Here is a 21,437-nt window from a genome sequence, read left to right as displayed (position 1 = left end):
ATATATATATAGCATTTTTAATGTAGGTAGATCATTTCGACCTGGTCATTTTAAAAGTAGCTCACAAACCGAAAAAGTGTGGGCACCCCTGCTTTAAAACAATGTTACGGGAAGGGATTCTTCCTCACTGAGGCACATTAAAATTCAAGCAAAATCTTCTTTACGCCTCTGTTACAGACTTAGATTTAATTTCTGTTGTAACAGTGAGCACGCAGTGAGGCACCAACCAGTTGTTCATGGCCAATGTAACTGCTTTTCTGTATATAGCTAACTCTGTTCAGTCGTAAAGTGTGCTACACCCGTTAATTTTGTTTCAACATTTCACACTAGCGCCACAGCCTTTTCACTTCACAAGCTCATCCGTATCTCCCTCCTCTCTCCCTCTTTCTTAAACAGACTTTGCTGGTCAGTCACTGAAGTTTGATTGTTGTGAGAGGGTAGGTAGTGTCATGGGGAATATTTTTTCTTTATATTTTTTTGCCATAGACAAAAAGGGTGTAAGTGATGCATCAATGGCATTGTTTCACATACTACCACAATAACCAGTATGGTGAATAGAGAGCAGTGTATCACTCATCACAGAACTGAGGCTTGGATTAACTAGGCTAACTTTACTCCACAATTCCATAGAGACTCATCACAAACATGTCTGACCCATAGTTTTAAAAATCGACTTTCTCGTATACAGTACTGAGATCAAGGAAAAGGTCATCAGAACCACTTCCAGTTGCGCAATATTACTCAAATATCATATCTCTTTGTTTCTCATCATAATTAATTGATAGTATCGATACACAATCATTTATTTCTATTTATATTCAAACTTTATATTAAAATATTTTCACACTTAGGGAGGATGAAAATGGTGGTGGAATTTTTTCATGATTACATATGCATTACCTCGATTATGTGCAAAGTAAAGAGAGTTATAGTCACCTACCTAAAAACATAGAAAAAATGTTAGTATTATATAAAATTTGTTGCAATAAATTGCTAAGGGTAAAACTGCATTTCAGTTACATTATTATAATGATGGCAGAAATAAAAAAAAATCATAATATTAAATGTGTTACCAGGAAAACAACGGGGATGTAAGCAGCTTATTGTTCCCATCACATCTTTATATTTACATGGCATGTTCATTGTTTACATGTTATTGTTAAACTGATGATGTATAAATTAAAATAAAATTACTAATAGTTATTGAAAGAATGTGTTATATTGAATACAGTGGACCCTTGACTTACGAACTCAATTCGTTCGCGAGGGCTGGTTGTAACTCAAGTTGGTTGTAACTCAAGACTATTTTTCCCATAAGAAACAATGGAAATACCCATAATGCATTCCGAACCTCCCACAGCAACACTTACTTAACCTTTTCATAATAAAAAAGGGTTGTATAATGTGCATAATTTACCAAAACACCAATAATTTTTCTAATGCACTAACCAAAAAGTTATAAAAAGTGCCTAGCCTACCAGAAATAACAATTTCATACTGTACTCACCATTTAATTTGACATCTTTGGGCTGCAGGAAGGGAGGAGGAGGAGAATAAAATGGAAGGTGGTTATTGTTTGGAAGGAGCCTCCTTATACAAATCTTTTCTTTGTAAAATTGTCGAGATGGTGGATTTCAACATGCTGTACATATTAGCGAGATCGGTCACACGAACACCACTCTCATATTTCCACACAATTTCCTTCTTTGTTTTGATTGTGATCGCTTTCTTTACCTTCGTTACCTTCTCTTCCTTCCTTAGCAATTATCGAAAAAAATTATATAAATCACTGCACTGACCGAAATTACATCCACAAACACATGTACAGTATCTGGGCTCCGACTGACGCTTACAAACGCTCTCGGCTGTTTGTTTATAATCGTGCAAGCGGATACACGTGACCGCATTCAGGTCGTAACGCAAGATGTTGGTCGTAAATCAAGTTGTTCGCATGTCAGGCCGGTCGTATATCAAGGGTCGACTGTAGTTTTTAATATTATGTATACATTTACATTTCCATGATACAAAAAACTCGGATGGCTGTTTAAATAAAATACTACTTCTGGTCGAGTATTTTTTCTCAAATTTCATATCTGTCTGCTTTTTATCATTATAAATATCTACACAAAATTTGAATCATCTATCTGTAATTATAACCATAGTTTACTTGAAAATTCGCAAAAGTATTCAGTTACAGTAAATTACCAATTCCAGATGCAGAAAGTGGCCCAAAAGTTGATAGGATTCCCTATTTTTGATATAAAGCAGGTGTGCAAAATCTCAATAACCGAAGTCAAAGCATTTGAGTTATCGAGTTTACACACAGACATAATTTCAAAAATGGTATTTTCAGATTCAGGAAAGTCTAAAACATCAAGATTCATCAAAATCTCCCGGTTGAATTTTTTCACGATTCCCACACTTTCTCTGTACTATGTATATGAGAAAGTAAAAACACTGCAATAGTCTAATCTACTGAACGAAAGGAAGCAAGTTTTTAGGGTTCTGCAATCACCGTCTACTGTTGAATTTTGCTCTGTACTTGTAATATTTCTATTGCACTATTATATTGTAATAAGGATTACTTGTGTTCTGTTTGGTGTATTGTATTGTATTTACACCTTTTTTTTTTGACACCCACTACACGCCCAACCTACCTGGAAAGGGGTCTCTCTTTGAACTGCCTTTAAAGCCAACTGTGGTACTCCTTGTGTGATTTTGAGCTATACAAAAATACTGTAGATTGCATTGTATTGAATTGTAATTGTATTGTGAGGGAGCGTCAGTTACTGCACTACAGCCATGTGGTGCAATTCCCTTATGGTGATCTGGCTCACAGGATCCTCATTGTTCCATTGTTGGCTGCAGCAGATAGATGGTCATTTCCGGGGGGTGGGGCTGGACTGCACGTCTGTCTGTGGTGTTGTCAAACGGGATTCCCAGCTGTTTCGTCATGTGTTGGGTACAGCAATGCCCTGTATCAGTGTGTGCTCCCCAAACTGACTTGACCTGTTGTACCTCGACATCTTGCACTTGGCTTGTCATTTGGATTCCCGATAGGAAGTGAAGCAGTGTGATTGAGGATTGCGCACCCTCACTACCACCGATATCAACAATTCTTTTGTGCAGGCTCTTCCTTCCATCAGTCTTACTCGTCATTTCTCCTTCATCAAAGTCCTATGATGATGGGCAATAGAATGCGAGTCTTGGACTCCCTTTCTGCACACTAGAAGTGTTCCACATCCATTGACTCCAGAGGCCTCATGTATAAGCGGTGTGTATGCATAAAAATGTTGTGTAAGCTTGTTTCTATGCTCAAATCGCAATGTATAAAACCTAAACTTGGCGTAAAGCCACGCACATTTTCACGCTAGGTAAAGCCCTGGCGTACACAAGTTCTCCGCTCAGTTTTGTGAACTGGCGGTACCCAGCGTCAAATCAGTGCTTTTGTTCCAGTGTGGTTTCCCTTTCTTTTTTAGATCCACATCCCTGACGCGGCTTTATAGTAACACTAACATTAACCGCATATTGTTTATTAGTTTAATGCATCTGATTGTAATTAACCTGTAACACTATAATGGTCCACAGAATGGCCAAACTATTCTAAATACCATAGCTGCTTTAGCGTTGTTACTCTCACTGCACCTTCTTCTTCTTTCAGCTGCTCCCGTTAGGGGTTGCCACAGTGGATCATCTTTTTCCATATTACTCTCACTGCACCACTTGGAGTATTTATCCCACTGTATCTGAGTGGTGAATCACAGCTCTGCAGCAGCTGATAGGAAAGAGAATTATCGGTATACAGCATCAAGCACACGCTGCCTTAGCCATGCTGTCTATTGAACTGCTCTCACACGGCAAACACTTCAGAGCCTTTCCTGTACGGACCTTGCGGTTGAGAAACAGTTTCATCCCAAGAACTGTAAACGTACTCAATCAGTCCCATCAAGTGCTCCTTGTAGAACTGTTTGTACTTATTAGTACAATTACCTCACTGTAAACTTGCAATGCAGCTTTAATATTGCACAACCTGAGCCACTTTATAAAGCGTGTATTTACATGATGACGAAATCATTTTTAAGATGAAATACAGCAAAATATGTTTATTATATTATACAGGTAAAACTTTAACTTCATTTAAATAATCTATATTGTTAAAAATTAAACATGTGAGGACACGGTGCCGCAGCGCTAGCAAGGAGCTGGTGCTCTGTTCACGGATCGTTCCTTGCCTCGCGCTGTAGTCTTGCTGGGGCTGGCGCGACACTGGAAGGATAGATGGATGGAATAAACATATACTATGAAGATATTTCAAATGTTCCTTAAAAGTTTTGAAGAATCAGCGTTCTAAGCTTACAGATGGCTTAACGTCTATTACTGAGCTGAGTGTGTGGCAATTGGGTATTTGGAGAAAGAAAAGTAAGGACAGGAATAGGAGGTTAGTACATTTGAAAAAGACAGTACTGTTACAATAAATTATTTAATCGAAGATCGCACAGCAAGCATCTTGCGTGAGGCATAAACAATCACTGCACCACCATGTTCCCATGTTCAATAACATGCTTTAACTCCTATCATCATGAAAATGATATCAAGTATACATCTCAGAATTTTAATTATTCAGAGAACTGTAATATCACAAATGTAATGGATTCTGTGCCCTGTCGGAGGAAGAGATAACCCGTTTAAGAAGCACATAGTGATTCACGCACATAGATCAAATGCAAAACAAAGCATTTAACGTGCTACTTTAGTTACGATGGGATTTGAGAAACTAGTAAATTAAACGATTTTAAGATGGAGTTTATGATGTTCTACTTTAATCTATACATATTAATAAAAAGCAAAGCCCTCACTGACTGACTGACTGACTGACTCACTCATCACTAATTCTTGAACTTCCCGTGTAGGTGGAAGGCTGAAATTTGGCAGGCTCATTCCTTACAGCTTACTTACAAAAGTTAGGCAGGTTTCATTTCGAAATTATACGCGTAATGGTCATAACTGGAACATATTTTTTGTCCATATACTGTAATGGAGGAGGCGGAGTCACGTATCGCGTCATCACGCCTCCTACGTAATCACATGACCTAAAAACAAGGAAGAGATTTACAGCACGAGTCAAACGCGGGAACGAAGGTAAATGACGTTAATTTTTGACTGTCTTTTAATACTGTGTAAGCATACATATTAACACATGTGCAATTAAACGTGTGCATTTACGGGGTGATTTCTCAGGCTTAAAAGCTCGCCTTTTACTAAAAAGGTAAATGCAAAACTATTTTCAATCATTCTATGATCTGCTTCTCACAACTGAAGGCACCGTGGCTGATGTTACGTCACTTGCTGTCCGACCATAAGCTTTACCTGGTAGGTAGCCGGACACTCACTTCACTCCCTTTCGGGAATCGAACCTCTGAGGTTTTCTTTTGTTCTTAATTAAAATTTAAAACCAATACTTCACCGCTGCTAAGCCCCTCTACTGCTGACGTCCGAGGTTCGATTACCGTAAGCAAGTGCAGTGAGTGTGTAATTACATTCACGAAAAAAAAATATCCATTTTACTTTTTTTGTATCTCTGTAGTAATATTTTAGTGTAAAAGAATAACCAGTATTTAAACCTTTTATGTTACTTTATACATTTATTTTACACAATGTTGAAAAATTAATAAGAAAGCTACATATTTTGGCAGCTGCTGCTTTCATTTTCAATGAAATGAAAAAAGCTCTCCAAGAGAAAACGTCAATAAAGAAGAAACAGTTTGCACTATCTAAAAATCAGAAACCCTCATTTATAAAAGTTTGCTGCAGATGACTTAACTGAAAATAAATGAATAGTTCCTATGTGTATAATACATATTTATCTATTTTACTTATGCCTTTATTCCACCAACTTACAACATCTGAGGTACAATTTGTTACATTACTTTTGTTTTTTGCACAACATGCAGGTGAAGTGACTTCCTCAGGGTCACACAGTGGTGTCAGTACCAGGATTTGAACTGACAAGCTCCGGGTTTGCTGAAATATTACTGAAGAAAGAAAAAAAACGAAAACGGGCAAATGGGGCTATGCATACAAATATATATAGCAAAATGTTTCCTTTTCTTTTTCATAACCTCTTTAACACACTACTTCTCTGCTGCGAAGCGCGGGTATTTTGCTATTTATCTATATATATAAAGGACAATTGGGATCCGAGAGACTGTGTTTGTGTGTTTGTGGAGGGATGGAGAGTTAAGGCGGGTGTTGGAGTCACGTGATCATCTCCCCTCCCATTCACCTCATTTCATTCACTTCATTTCGCTCCAAGCTGAGCTCCGCAGCTGGCGCGGTCTTGCTGTTCTTGATTTGCTTTTCACATGGCCAAGTATACATTGCATGCTCAAGAGTAAGCTCACCGCACAACTTGGTCATATTACAACCGGAGGGTCGAACTGACAACATGGTATACAAAGAGATCCTTAACAATTATTGGTATAATTTCCCTCAGTTTATTATTTAAAATTTTAAAGCAGTACTTCGCCGCTGCGAAGCGCGGGTATTTTGCTATATATATATATATATATATATATATATATATATATATATATGTGAATGTATGTATGTATATATGTATGTCTATATTTATATATATATATATATATGTAGATATGTAAATTTGTATATGTATATATATGTAGATATATATATATGTAGATATGTAAATTTGTATATGTATATATATATATATATATATATATATATGTATATGTGGATGTGTGTATGTATATATATATATGTATATGTAGATATGTATATACAGTATATGTATATATGTTTATGTATATATATGGTTACATAACCTCTTTAACACACTACTTCTCCGCTGCAAAGCGTGGGTATTTTGCTATATGTATATATATATATATATATATGTGTCTGTATGTGTATATACTGTATATATATTTATATATATATATATATATGTGTGTATGTATGTATGTGTGTATATGTATGTGTATATATATGTTGATATATGTATATATATGTGGATGTCTATATGTATATATATATATATATGTACATATGTAGATAAGTGTATATGTAGATATGTATATAAGTATATATGTTTATGTATATATATGTTTACATAACCTCTTTAACACACTACTTCTCCGCTGCGAAGCGCGGGTATTTTGCTAGTGACAAAATAAACTACGTGATTAAAGTGGAAATTTAGAGATTAAAGTTGACATTTTGTGCTTTCCCCACCTTGTGTGCCTATTTTTTCTTCTCTGTACCCTAATAAGCTTTCATATGACACGCAAACGGTGGGCTACGACTCGTCTTTTCACGGCGACTTTGATATCGGACAACTTCTTTTTTATTTCGGGCTCTATGCGACTTTGTGAACTTGAGCTTTCGAGTTTCTCAGACACACTATGTCACTCGATCAACTTCCTTTTGTTGTTCATACCACTGTTTAAACCAACAAATAGTATGTTTTTCCTTGCCTCCACTCGGTATTCACTGAAATTCGTTTATTTCCCCCCGTGTTTTTGCCATTGCCTTTTCAGAGAACGCTGAGCTTAAGGGCTATTTATATTGATTTGCATATTCAAAGAGGGGTAATTCTGGGAGGAGTTTGGGGAGTGGCAGCAGGCGCGTGCACGTGTGTTACTTTTCACGCTGACCGGGATTTATGGAGCGGAAGAACGTGGAAGTTGGCGAATGCACAGATTTATGCATCTGGATTTTTTTGTGCATACGAACATTTCCGCTTTTGTCCTCACGCCATGTTTTAGTGTGAATTCTACGCACAGAGTTATGCATGAGGCCCCAGAAGATCCTGGGCATTATTTGGGAGGACAGGGTTCCACACACTAAAATTCTGGAACACTGCTCATCAATTGAGCTGCTGCTCAACCATGTCCTCCGCTGGACTGGGCACATTACTTGCATGGAGGAGTCTCAGTTTTCCCAGATGGTCCTATATGGTGAAGTCACGGAAGGATTCTGACCTCATGGTAGATTGAAGAAACGCTGGAAGGACTGCTTGAAGTATTCCACACATGCAGCTTCAGACACTTGCTGCGGAATGCGTGCTTTGAAGACAGAAGGACAATAAATGAAGGAGTCTGTCACTTTGAACAACAACCGAGACATCAACAAGAGTAGAAGAGAATGGCAACACATCACCATCGAAACCAACCCACTGTGCCTGGGAAGCAATTTCCTTGCCTATAGTACCCCTGTGGGTCTGCCTTCCCTGAATTGGCCTGCTCTCCCACCAACGTACACACAGGAGGAGGAGTGACAGAGACAGACAAACAGATGAACAGTGTCATTGTCGGATCTACGGACAGCCATGTCCATTGGTGTTGTATTACTGGTACTGTTCTGATAAAAGACATGCAAGTAAGAATTTCCTTGTCCTCTATATGAAAATGTGCCTGAACTATCATTCTGGGATAGCAATCAAAGAGTGCCTCATAGAGAGAATGTATTTTTTTAAAATATCTAAACAGTTAGTACCTTCAGTTCATACAACTTTATAGATCTTATTTTGTAACCACCACCTTTCCTTCTATTTTAAGAGTGACAGGCACACAATAAAATTAACATGCCCCCAACTCTGTGAAATGTATAAAGGAAGGTTTGAAGGAAAATTCACACAAGGTTAGTCGTTCCAAGACATAGCAGTAATACTTGTCAATAACTTTGTCTTTTGAAATAAATGAATAAACAAGACTAAGAGTTGTATTATGCAATAGTAACCCAGAGACACAAAACAAAACACACACAAATAAAACAAACAATGTAAACTTAGATGAAGACTCCAGACTATACTGAAGATGCACCCCTCTGAATCTTTACATAAAATATAAAACTACATCACAGCATACATGTACAGCAATGGCAGCCTCTTCCTCTCCTAACAAAAAATATTTACAAAGTACACAAATGACAAGAATGAACCATTGTATTCACATAATCAATTTACACATAAATGACCACAATTAAGGCAAAAAGACTGATTTAAAAGGTGGTGAAATAACACGAAGTTCCAGCTGGCAATAAACAGATGAATCAGTTCAGTGCTTCTAAATATACAAGTCAGAAATGTCTCAAAAAGTGGAGGCTGCTCCTTGCAGTTTGCCACTACTGTCTGTCACCTTGCGAGTATGCTTCTCCTCTTTTCATTTCATCTGTTTAACAGCTATTTTCCAGGTATATCAGCTGCCCCGACAACCTTTCTCCTCCACAGACCTATGCATCCTTTGCGGTAAGTCCCATTTTTTTTTTTCATATCATCTGACACCACCTTCAAGCACGGCTTTATCTCCTCCGCACGCATCTTGATGCATCTCTTCATTCAATCATCCTCTTTCGAAACCATTAGTCTGCATCATCACAGCTCACGAAATCTTCCTCTCACTCTGCTACACGCCATAAATTCATTTATTTTCATCTCTGCTCTTTCTAGTTTTGTGTTATGTTTCATTTTCATTGGCCATGTCTCACTTTCACACAGCTTCAGTGAAAGAGAAGGGCAGCACTTAGAATTTCTTCCACTAAGCTCCCATCCTGACTATCACTGCTCTGCCCACAACCTCATCTACAACCAATATGTCATCTAAATAGCAGAACTCCATGACTGATCTTTAAGTTTTACTTCTTATACAATCATCCAGCATCCTTTTCACACACATTGAACAAAGGTCATGACTGCCAACTGCATATTACCCTTCACAACTCTACATCTTTTACACATCCACTTCCAACAGCACATGCATTGGATTGAACTTCTCCCAGCACCGCTGCCAGACTTGCTGCATGGTCACACATCCACCTCTTCCACACGTCATACTCTCTTACCTCCAATTACACCACATTGGTCTTTCATGTATTTACCTTGCTGCTTTTGCTTCAAAAGTAGCTTTCTGTTTGTTTCCCAAAGAAAGATTCTCAATTCCATCTGATTCTGACACCTCACAGCCCAAAATGGGACATCATGAGAAGGTTATAAGATTGTACTTAATGTGACACTTCTTAGTGCCTGCAACTTCCTCTCTAACCTTCCATCATTTATTAAAAAACTAGACAAAGAGCCCGTTTCGACAACGTAAGATGAAACGGGCACGAGTTTGTGTCAGCAGTGTATGAAGAACAAATGATAAGTAACAAAGAAGTTATTTTGTAATGATTGTAGTCCGCTTTACTCATTACTGTACAGGCTTGTACTGTTAGTTGATGAATGTTCCAGGCCAATGTTATAATATTGAATGATGAATGTTCCAGTACAATATGGAATAGTAATAAGTATAAGCACCACAAACCTGATATAGGTGTATTGAATGAATGTGTAATTGAATCAGAATGCGTAATTAGGCCTCGAGCTGTAGTCGAAATCGCCTTTCAGCCCTCTAGAGATTTAATCGAAGTCGCCTTTCTCTTTGAGTACTTGCGGCCGTAAATCCGCCGCCTGCCGCGATGTTGGGGTTGGATGTCGGTCTCGTAAGGTTTTTTGGGCAGCTGCGCAGAAGGTGACTGCACATTCGGCTTCGGATAGAAGTAAGTGAGTGAAGAGGCTGGCGAATTATGTATTAAGATACATGCATGCAAAGTGAATCCAAAACTCCTTTAGAGCTGTGCTGCTGGGATTCTTCTGACAAGATAACCATTTTAACAGCAGCACATCACCAGCTACTTAACAATGCTCCATTTTATAAACCAACGATCAATGGCAAAAGGAGTCGAAAAGAGTCGATCTACAGTTCTACCCTCACATATGGTCACGTGCTGTGGATAATGAAAAAAAGAACTAAATTGCAAATACAATAAACACAAATGAGCTTCCTTCACAGGGAGTCAGTGTTGATTTTTTTTCTTTACTTTTCTAAGAGCACTGTTAAAATATTCTGGTGACCTGAGCAAATCAACATTCCTGAGACCGACACCCTTTTTATTTTCAGATATTGTATGATGGTCACAGTTTGCTGGTCATGTTTTGATTCATTTTGTATCTCATTATTGTTTGGCTGGTAATTAAGGAAAAAGAAACAATTACTGGGTCTGAGTCTTTAAGAGCAAGTCAATTAAAATTAATTCAAAAGAATTAATTAGCAGCCATAACAGGTCACTAATTAAGAGAAAGGTTAGAATGAAAACCTGCAGCCACTGTGGCCCTCCAGGACTGGAGTCTGAGCTCCCTGGCTTAAGACTACTGCCCCCACAATTCAGACCTGGATAAGCAATAGAAAATGGACGGAAATGTAATAAACTGTCCAAAAGCAAATATCAGACTGTCCCAGAAATATTCCTCAAACAAAATTTATCAAAACTAAATGTTTAACAGGAGGATTTATGCAATACAATTCCTTTTTACAGTCTCAATGTGCTTGTAAATGAATCTGAAAATCAGGAGTTTGGGGTGACAGGAGCATATCACAGCAGCTGTGTGTGCAAAGTAGGAACCACCTCTAGATGGGCTGTCAGCGAGGATTCAGACAAAGGGGTAAGGAGTGCGTCACGTAAGTGGTTTTTTTTTTTTTTTTACTAATTCTAATGAAGTGGTGTATTTTATGAGTCTCCGTGACTATGGTGTCAGACGATGGCAACATGTTGCATGTTGGTTTTACAAAAAAACTGTACACTGTACCAGGACAAGCCAATGTTACTACTACTTACATGTACACTGGCACTGTAATTGGTAGCCTTCTAACATAATAAATTGGTTGTTCTCATTTACTTGCGACAAATTCCTTTTCACTTTAACTACCCTTGTTACACAAGGAGCTAGCATGCTTTTCACTAAAGACTAGTAATTAATATTATTTTATAATGTCAAATCTTGAAAATGTTTATTTTTAAACATCTCATAATCTTGGTTCTAAATTAAGCATTTACTGGCAAGGGATGAAGTAATAAAAATAATTAAATAGTTGTTTGAAGTGGGTTCAGTGGCAAGAATGATAATTGTACTCTAAATGTTAACATCATGAGTCAGGGTTAGGTCATAAGGTTACTCAACAGCCTCTCATCATATTGCATACATGAATATAAGGTTTGTTTCTTATGCATATTTTTGATGTTGCATTTAATGTAAACTGTTGTATTCATTGCCTGCTATTGACATTGCACAACTCTTAACTAGTATGTGGGAAAGATACAAGTAAGAATCTCATTTTACTGCGTAACCATGAAAACAAACTTGAATTTACAATTCACTCCAAATTCATCTCCTCCATCTCTAATGGATGATATACAAAGGTAGGTGAACCACTAGGAGAAGACTCAACTAAAGGAATGATCTGTATTTTTACTCCAAACTTCAGTAAGGAAATAAATGCAAGACTTTGTGTTCAAATTAATAACTACAACTGGGCTGTTTTCCTAATGAATAAATATTTAGTTCATAATATTCAAAAATGTTTTCAAGTGTGTTTTTTTTCCTCTGCATTAACATCTAATAGATAATTTAAGTACAGACCACTTTAAAATTCTCAGATTTTAATTTGTGGATAATTATGGTGTCTAATAGTTGGCTGCACTTTTTATTATATTTTACTTTGAAATGATACCAAAAATATATATCTACATAGTGACTATGGCATTATATTATAGAAAAAACATGAATAAGGGGTACAATCACAGAGGTCTAAAACAGCACATTAAGGAATATAAATGGCATATTTTGATGAAGACCACTTTTCATAAAAAGCCCTGCGTCTTCTTAAATAAAAATCCCAACGATTTATATGGTACGCTTTTAGATGCATTCCAAGTTTGTAACCAATAGTGGAAGATAAACACCCTACTATAGTCTACATCTATTCCATACACTGTAAATTTAGTAAGAGGCCACAAAATTCTGACATTTTTGTTGAATTCATGTGCAGACACATATAGTGTGCATCTGCAATACAAACATTTTTGAAATTCAATATTTATGTAGCAATTATATTGTATACCAGCTCAGTCAATTAATCATCAATGTAAGAAACTCTTGTAAACTGAAACCATTTAATTTGCACTCCTGGGTTTTCTTAGCAAGGAGCTCAAACATTTTAAAGTATGGACTTTTCCAATTATGAACAATTTGTTTTCTGCACTTATTGTCAAACATTACATTTTTAAGATTACTATATGGCAATATACACCTGCTGCAATTTTTGGCTCTTGTCGCTTATTACCCAAGGGGCCAAAAATTAGACAAGAAATAGCGAAATGGTCTACATAAACTGAGCAAATCCAAATTTCAAGTTATTCTTGTGTTATTGCTCTAACCCATCTCTTCATTTCACATTTCTCTCACACCAGCTCTAAATTAATGAACAGTTCTGGCATGTACAATCTGGTTAGGAAAGGATGAGGCTGAATATACCATATGACTTACACGAAACACACCAGCTGGGGGCAGCATAACAAAATGCAAACAAAAAAGTTTGCAAAGGTATCCCACTGAACTCACACAAAATTGTAGTTCACTCAGACCAATGCAGTTTATTATGACCTACTGCTTGATAGTCAGTACACATCTATGTATTCATTTTTATTGTATTAATTCAGTGCAATTGCTTTTGACCTTTGTGGTGAACTGCTATAAATTTTACAACTTGAAAATAAATGACTGTAGAGAAATTTTACAAAAAAAAAAAAAAATATTATTAGCATTGGGTAGAAAGTATTCAGACATACGAGTCTCATTTATGCAGACCGTCAACCAATTAAAAACACAAATTGGTATTACAACAGTTCCTTCTAAATCATCCAACGTTCAGGATATCACTTGGCAAAACAGATGCTCTCCCTAAAGTTAAAAAAACACTCCAAACAGGACTAGTCAAGCCAAGTCTACAAAGTAGTAGTGGTTTCTTCACTTAATATTTAAACGTCACTCACAACAACAGATGTTAAAGTAACATGATTTCCAATCTGTTCCTAAACAGCCAAAGAAAATTTGCTTGCCAATGTATATAGAAAAATAGACAGGACACTTTGTACATTGGACAATTAAAATATTAATATTAACAGATCTTTTTGTACAATGGCTGAAAAAGACTTTACAAAATTTAAAATCCAAAGAATGAGGATGTTGATGAATCATTGAAAAGTAAATGAAGGTTGGGGGTAATGCTTTCTTCTTGAATAATTGATTTACCAATACGTAACTGACTACAGGTTGAATCATCAGTAAAGCCAATAAATTCATAGTCATTATCCTCACTAGACTGAAAAAGTTGCCATAGATCCTGTGTAGAATGGCATGAAATGGCTTCATGTTGTTGAAACTGACATTCTAAGTTTTTCTTACGAACTATGACTGAATTCATTTCTTTTTTATCCTCCAGTTTAGTTCTTTTCCGACTTTTAGATTTCCTTTTAAATTTTATTTCAGGTGATGACGTTATACAAGCAATATGAGAACTGGTGGTACTTGCTTTGTCTCTTTGCACATTGTTTAGAGTTTGATTTGTCTCGCACGCAGCTAATTGATCATTATTCATTTCAGCTTCAACAGCACTTGCATTTAGTGAACTTGATGTACCAGTCACAAAGGTTTTAGAATGGTTAGAAGCAAATGCTGCCTTTTTACGTTTTTGCTCTGGACTACAATCCCAAGGAATTCTATTAATGTTCCATTGTTGGTTAGTTTCAGTAACTGGAAGGTCTAATCTACACAACTGGAGAGTAACTTCAGAAGATTTTCCAAGAAAACTTGCATGTTTAGGGCTCAGCTGCTTTTTATTTTCAGTTAAACATGTCTCACAATTTAAGAGTTTTGAAGGTGACACTATGCATCTCTGGATGTTATTGGGTTGCTTTTTAATCAAGCAATGTTTGGTTTCACTTGTGTGCAAATTTCTAGGTTGAGAATGTGATATCTGTGGCTCTTGGTTTGTTGGCTGCTTTGGAGACTGGATAGCATTTTGTGTGGCAGTGCTGTTTGCAATATTTTCTGGAAATAAAACAAAAGGTCCAGTACAATGGTTATTCCACAAAGATGATACACCTTTATCATTTGTGTGGCACAAAAATGGATTACTTTCATCAGATCTCTCCATTTTCTTTGAGAAGACGTGTGGAGCAGAGGAAAAAGTCTTTTCCTTTTTTTCCAAATTTCCTGTGTTGATATCTTTTGTTCGGTCAGCATTTTCCTCCATAGCTATGGCATGAAAATAAACACCCAAGCTGCATTTTACCCTGGGAAGAAATAAGGTACAGTCAATAAAAACATGATGACAAAATTTTGGCATCTGTCTTTTGAAGATCTTGAAGAAACCATGATGATATCTAAAGAAGCCATCTGTCAGTACTTTTCTCTGCATTTGTGAACATTTAGAAGCCATGCCATTAATGAGAAAAACATGGTTGTTACACTTTTCCCATGAGAGGATACATTGAGAAAATTAGCATTTTGTGAAATTTCTGGAAACAAAATAATGGTTTCTAAATAAAGTATATACACTGTACATTTTAATAATTATAAAGAGTTAAGTAATTTGTTATATAAAAGAGCAAAAATGCTCATGCATTATATTTACATATTAATAAAATGTACAAAGAATGTACATGTATGTTGAGTATGGATGCATTAGATCTCACCTTTTGGTATCCTTCTTGTCTAAAAAATTATGCACAAGGTTAGAAGCAACTTCATCTACTATATCATACTCCTTGCTCTTTGAAAAAGACTTGTGGCGCTCACCTTCCAGGTGCTGCAAAAAAAAAGTAAAGTCAGCCTAAACCCGTGAAAAGGCAGTATGTCTAATAAAATATCAACAAAATGTAAACTAATGTGAAACATGTTAAGAGAATAAAAAAAGCACATTAAAACAGATAGAAAGCGATGAACTGATTAATAAAATGCACTCACAAATACTTTCCACCCAGTCCTTCTGGTAGTGGCATAACAGGCTACCTCTTTGTCCTTGCATAGGGAGGTTATGGAATAGTTGAAAAATCAGGTCTACATTTTGAAAATTCTTACAATTGCCAATCCTGAGATATCTTGTGGGAGGCTTCCTAAGAATGTGAGCTTCCAGAATCTTCCTCTCTCTGCAAGTACTAAAACAAAAGTGTACCCATTCTTTATTTCTAGGTAGATTTAGGACTCAGCTGAGGTTCTGCCCTGCATTTTTTCCTGCCCAAAAGTTTTACAGAGATAATGTAAGCCAAAAGAGTGTCCAATTTGAGGATGCGTGTATTGGATTTCTTATGTTGCAGAGTGTAATCTCTAGCATGGAATTGAATGGTTTACAGTTGAATGTGAAGAGAATAAAGTAAGAATTGCCACCAGGAAATCTGAGGTCACAGTTGTCTCCCAGAAAACATAAGTATTTATACAGTTGGAGTGGGGAGTAGCTGTTGAAAGTTATTTAATTAACTTGGGAGTAATGAATTCGTTCAGTGGCAGTATTACAGTACTTCACACATATTATTAAATGACTTAAAGTGGAAGAGAATTTGTTTTAAGAATGCCAAACACTATTCTATTGAAATGTGTATAGCAGAAAGTGTTCTTCCAGAATAGAAGGCAACACAATCTTTACTGCTCCTTTGGCCAGAAACATGGGCAAACCTGTGAGGTATGACAGACAAGTCTGCATTAGAGAAGACAGCATTTCACTGTTTGTACTGGACTCCTGGTTGTAGATGGCAGTCATAAAGGTACACACTGAGGAAGAGAATTACTTAAAATAAAAAGAAGCAGTTGTGGCAACAAAACCTGTCCAGACCAATGGATCGTGTGAAGCCTACTATGTGAACACCAGATCTCATCATTACACATACCTAGTGATGGGTGGAGTGAAACCTCACGAAGCAGAAAAACATTTGAAGCAATTGTGTTGGAAATCGTGTTGAAGCTTTGAAGCATTTGCCACTCGCCTCTCTAGTGACATCTTCTGGCCATTTGCATTAATGTTACACAAACTCAATCAAATTCAATGACATCTGTTAAACTTTTATTTCTTTTATGTTTCGCTGCTACGGATTGGCAATGAACAGAAGGGTTCATCAGTGGCTTCCAGTGTCTGATGTCTAAAAATATATAACTAATGCCGACAAGCGTAATGTACTATACAACAAATAATAGATTAAATAAAACAAAATAAGACGCTTCACTCATGGAGTCCTGGCTCTTTTAATAAATATTTCCTTTTTACACTGCATTATCATTATTATTACTCCTGTTATCACTTCCAAATGATACGCACAATGACTGCAACAGCAATTGAGAATTTAAAAATATGTTCTAAACAACTGTAGGGGCTTCAAAACACTAAACTCTACCGGCACTCCTTGGTTCCCAGGACAGAAAATAAGACACAATTTTACTGAAGATGCAAAAAATCATATATTTAGTTACAGTTACATTTGTAGTTCACAATTTCCTATTGAAAAGTCATAGTCTAAGATTTCTTAGTCTCCTGTTGTCTTCACAGCCTAACAAAATTGGCAGTGCACAGCCTAATTCAAGTGTACAACAGGTTGTCAACTGATTTATTAAAAAAAAAACCCAAAAAAACCACACACAACTTTGTTTCAAAAGCCAAATATTTATCAAGTAAAAAAATGCAAAAGTTTAGCTTTCAAATAGTTGCTCATTTGCCTCTGCATACTGCAGTATTTGCCCGATGGTGCATTTTTTTCTTTTTTTTTTATCAAAATGGGGTGCAGCTTTAATCGGGTCCAGTCTCTGAAATCCCTTTCTAAGACATATAGACTTGCCTCTGTAAATTGCAGAGATTGCTTAATAGGACAACAAAACTCAAAATAAGATTTAGTCTGTTAAATACTTCTGGAAAATCAAAGCAGAGCATGCAGAGGCAACAAATTCATACAGGATTTTGAACTAAAGACAGACCTCTTGGCCAATAAAAGAGCAAGAGATAAGTGACGAACACCTGAAGGTGGAAGTTGAAGCAGGAACATTATGGCTAAAAATGTGCTTTAGACATAATACAAACACCTCCTGCTGTGCTGATAATAATCTTAATTTACAATTGCCTTTCTTCTTTCCCATTAAACAAGGGAACCAAGTTTTTAACTTTTACTAATATGCCAATATTTACTAAGCATATACTTAAGAGCAGTTCAACATATGAGAAAATTATATATATATATATATATATATATATATATATATAAAAAAAAAAAAAAAAAAAAACCATACTCACAGCATTAATATCTTCATATTTTGTTGCACAACATTCACAGTAGCCTCTCTTCTTTTTGCCTTTAAGGTCCATTATTTTAATTTTGGTTTGAAAGTGCTTTTTAATATCCTGCTCACTTTTACTTTGTACATGCCCTTTACTCCTGGAAAACAAAAAACAAAAATTCATCGAGAGTTTAAATAAACACATTTACATGCCATTTTCATAAACAAATTAAAAACCTTTTTTATAAGTGATGCAGTTTAATTAAGTATCGCATCTAATGACAGCAGGCAGCTTTATTTAACAGAAGATCTTACATAAGATGGTAGAATACCATTGTATTATTGTATAGATGGATAGATAGATATTTTATTAATCCCAAGGGGAAAATTCACATACTCCAGCAGCAGCATACTGATAAAAACAATATTAAAGAGTGATAAAAATGCAGGTATAACTGACAATAACTTTGTATAATGTTAATGTTTACCCCCCTCCGGTGGAATTGAAGAGTCTCATAGTGTGGGGGAGGAACAATCTCCTCAGTCTGTCAGTGTAGCAGGCAGTGACAGCACTGTCGCTGAAGTTGCTAATCTGTCTGGAGATGATACTGTTTAGTGGATGCAGTGGATTTTCCGTGATTGACAGGAGCCTGCTCAGCGCCCGTCGCTCTGCCACGGATGTCAAACTGTCCAGCTCCGTGCCTACAATAGAGCCTGCCTACAATAAAGCTAAAAACCTTTAGATACAGAGAAAATAAAAACATGTTCACACGTGAAGGTAGAGATGAGCAAGTATCAATTCTCTATTCAGTTTACATCCCCTTCCTCTCCTGTGTTCAAACGCTCTGGGTAGTGACACAAAGAATGAGGGTGTGAGTACAAGCAGACAAAATGAGGTTCTTGTGCAGAGAGAAAACCCTGGCAATAGAGGACGGACTTTGGAGAAGAACAGCTGCTTCTCTGGATCAAGAGGAGCCAAATGAGACTGTTACAGCAATGAAGCCATTACAAGTGAACAGAAATGGGAAGATCTTTTCAAAAAAAGATCAACATTTCTGTTGGTGCAAGTTATTTGCACGCACAAACGTTTAGCAACAAATGTAAGAACTTGAATTTTTACAATCGCAAGAACAACAAGAATACAAAAAAAAAAAATTAATATTTACTTATTTTTTGGATGAAAGAATGTCTATTAGACATTTAAGATATTTTTTCCATTTTGTGCCATCTTCTGGAATTCAGAAGCAATTCATTTTATTGGTACTTGCAAAAACAAAATGCTTGGTCCATGTTTTAAGTTGAGCTTTTGAGTTTAATGTATATCACAGAGTAGAAAGCATCATAAAATGTGCAATTTGCAATAATTACCATATACATCAATATATTACATATTATTATTAATATATTAATATTAAATATTACAAACAAAGACTTTCCCTTCCTGTTAACATACGACCCATTTATAATGAATTTCAACTTCTCTACACCCACAAACTGACACAATTAAAAAAAAGAACTTTGGGTAGAGGAAACCCAAATTGAAGTTGCTTGTTAATAGCGGTGTAATGCTACACAAATTTCATGATACATAGATATCTTGATTTTAGGATCTCATTTTTGATACTTATTTGGTCGTCATTGTTGTCAGTAAGAAGGAAATCATTGCATTTCTAAAAAAAAAGTTTTTGTTTTTTTTTAGCTGTAGCTTGCTCTTCCCTACAACTTCTTACTGCTCTGCCATGGGCTCTGAAACACTAATAACAGAAAAATTCAAAGAGGTGGCATGTAGTTTTGCCCAGCTTACATGCTGATTCAATGATTTAGGTATTCAACAAGCCATCCGCTTTATTAACGTGAGATTAAACATCTACTTATACAGTAAACCAAGAAATACAAAGTAGCAGCATTCATTGTTCTAACCCAGCAAGGAGTTACTATAATTATGGAATCCAAGAATACATAAAAGTGCAAATTTTCAACTCAGGAGAAAGAGAAATTCATAGTTATTTGAGAGGGAGTGGAGATGAAGGGACACTTGCATTTCAGTCAGAAATGACAAGAGGGTCAGCTGTTTCCGACACTAGCTGTTTCCGACACTTTTTTTGAAAGTTAATTAAAATTAAAGAGCCGTATTCTATCAAGGCACGGGAAAGACCCATGATCTGATCGCTGGATCCATGTTTAAAGAGACTGGTATTATAATTATACATCTCTAATTCTCTTTTTTTTAATTTTTTTTTTTATCTGGACTTTATATGTTTATGTTTTAATCAGAGTTATAGAGTTATAGACGTGAGTGTGAAAATGTGGAAGTGATTAAAGTAGGTTTCGTTTTTTTTTTTTTTTTTTTTATTTCTTTTCTTTTTTTTTTATTATTTTTCTTTTTTTTTTTTTTTTATTTATTTATTTATTTTTTTTATTTTACTATACCTTAAAGTAGACCGTTTAACTTCATACCCTTGGTTTATTGCTTGTTCTACTATTTATATAATTACCATTATACTATTACAGTATGAATTACCAGGTTTATCCTGGACTAGTTTTTAAAATCACTCCCAGGGTTGTTTTTTTTTTTTTTTTTTTTTTTTTTTTTTTAACCTTAATATCTTAACTTAAAAGCGCTGAAGATTATTTCAAGCTTAAATATTGTTAATGAGAACATTTTCGGCAGATAGTATTAAGGATTTAACTGTAAAAGATATCTCTGTTTTAATTCTGTAACGCCGCTGCAGGGTGGGGTTTGTTTTGTTTTGGACGTGCTCTGTCTCTTCGTATGTCAGAGGACTGGAACATCGCGAAGTGGGGTCTAGCCTCATGTGGGGAGGCAAAATGGGGGGGTGGGGGGATAAAGGGGGGAGAGAAGGAGAGCAGGTTATATCTAATCTATTCTTATAATCCTTATAATTATAAATATCAATGCAGCAACAGGCTAACATGCAACAACTCCTGGGGAATCTTGAAACTAAGATTAAAACTGCCATATTACCAATTAAAACTATAAAATGACATTAAAAACTCAGAATCAATGTCTCCATGATGGGACAGTTAACTTTGTGAGCTGGAATGTCAAAGGCCTGAATCACGAATTAAAGAGAAAGAAAGTATGCTCTCACCTAACAGGCTTAAACGCTAAAATAGTATTTTTACAGGAGACCCACTTACTAACCAAGGATCAGTTCAGATTACAAAAAGTCTGGACTGGCCAAATGTTCCATTCTAGCTTTATAAAGAAAACTAGAGGGGTGGGAATTCTCATACATAGAACAGTTCCATTTGTAGCATCAGA

At 36.1% G+C, this 21,437-nt stretch overlaps 1 protein-coding gene across 3 annotated transcripts in view; it reads right to left on the bottom strand.

Annotated features, from left to right (window-relative positions):
* Positions 1–13,990: 13,990 nt before the first annotated feature.
* The window catches only part of dbf4 (DBF4 zinc finger), a 95,717-nt gene continuing 88,270 nt past the window's right edge, over positions 13,991–21,437 (bottom strand). For all 3 annotated transcript variants that reach the window (XM_051936031.1, XM_028817135.2, XM_051936030.1), the window contains 3 exons: positions 18,168–18,309; positions 15,592–15,704; positions 13,991–15,189 (listed from right to left, as the gene is read on the bottom strand). Coding sequence is in view for 1 of the 3 variants with exons in the window: in XM_051936030.1 (XP_051791990.1) it covers positions 14,058–15,189; positions 15,592–15,704; positions 18,168–18,239 (1,317 nt within the window). In the remaining 2 variants the exon portion in view is untranslated. Of the gene's footprint in view, positions 15,190–15,591; positions 15,705–18,167; positions 18,310–21,437 lie in introns of those variants that run through there.

The sequence above is a fragment of the Erpetoichthys calabaricus genome, chromosome 13, assembly GCF_900747795.2.
Source record: "Erpetoichthys calabaricus chromosome 13, fErpCal1.3, whole genome shotgun sequence".
NCBI lineage: Eukaryota > Metazoa > Chordata > Cladistia > Polypteriformes > Polypteridae > Erpetoichthys > Erpetoichthys calabaricus.
This window is presented reverse-complemented; position numbering and strand designations above follow the sequence as displayed.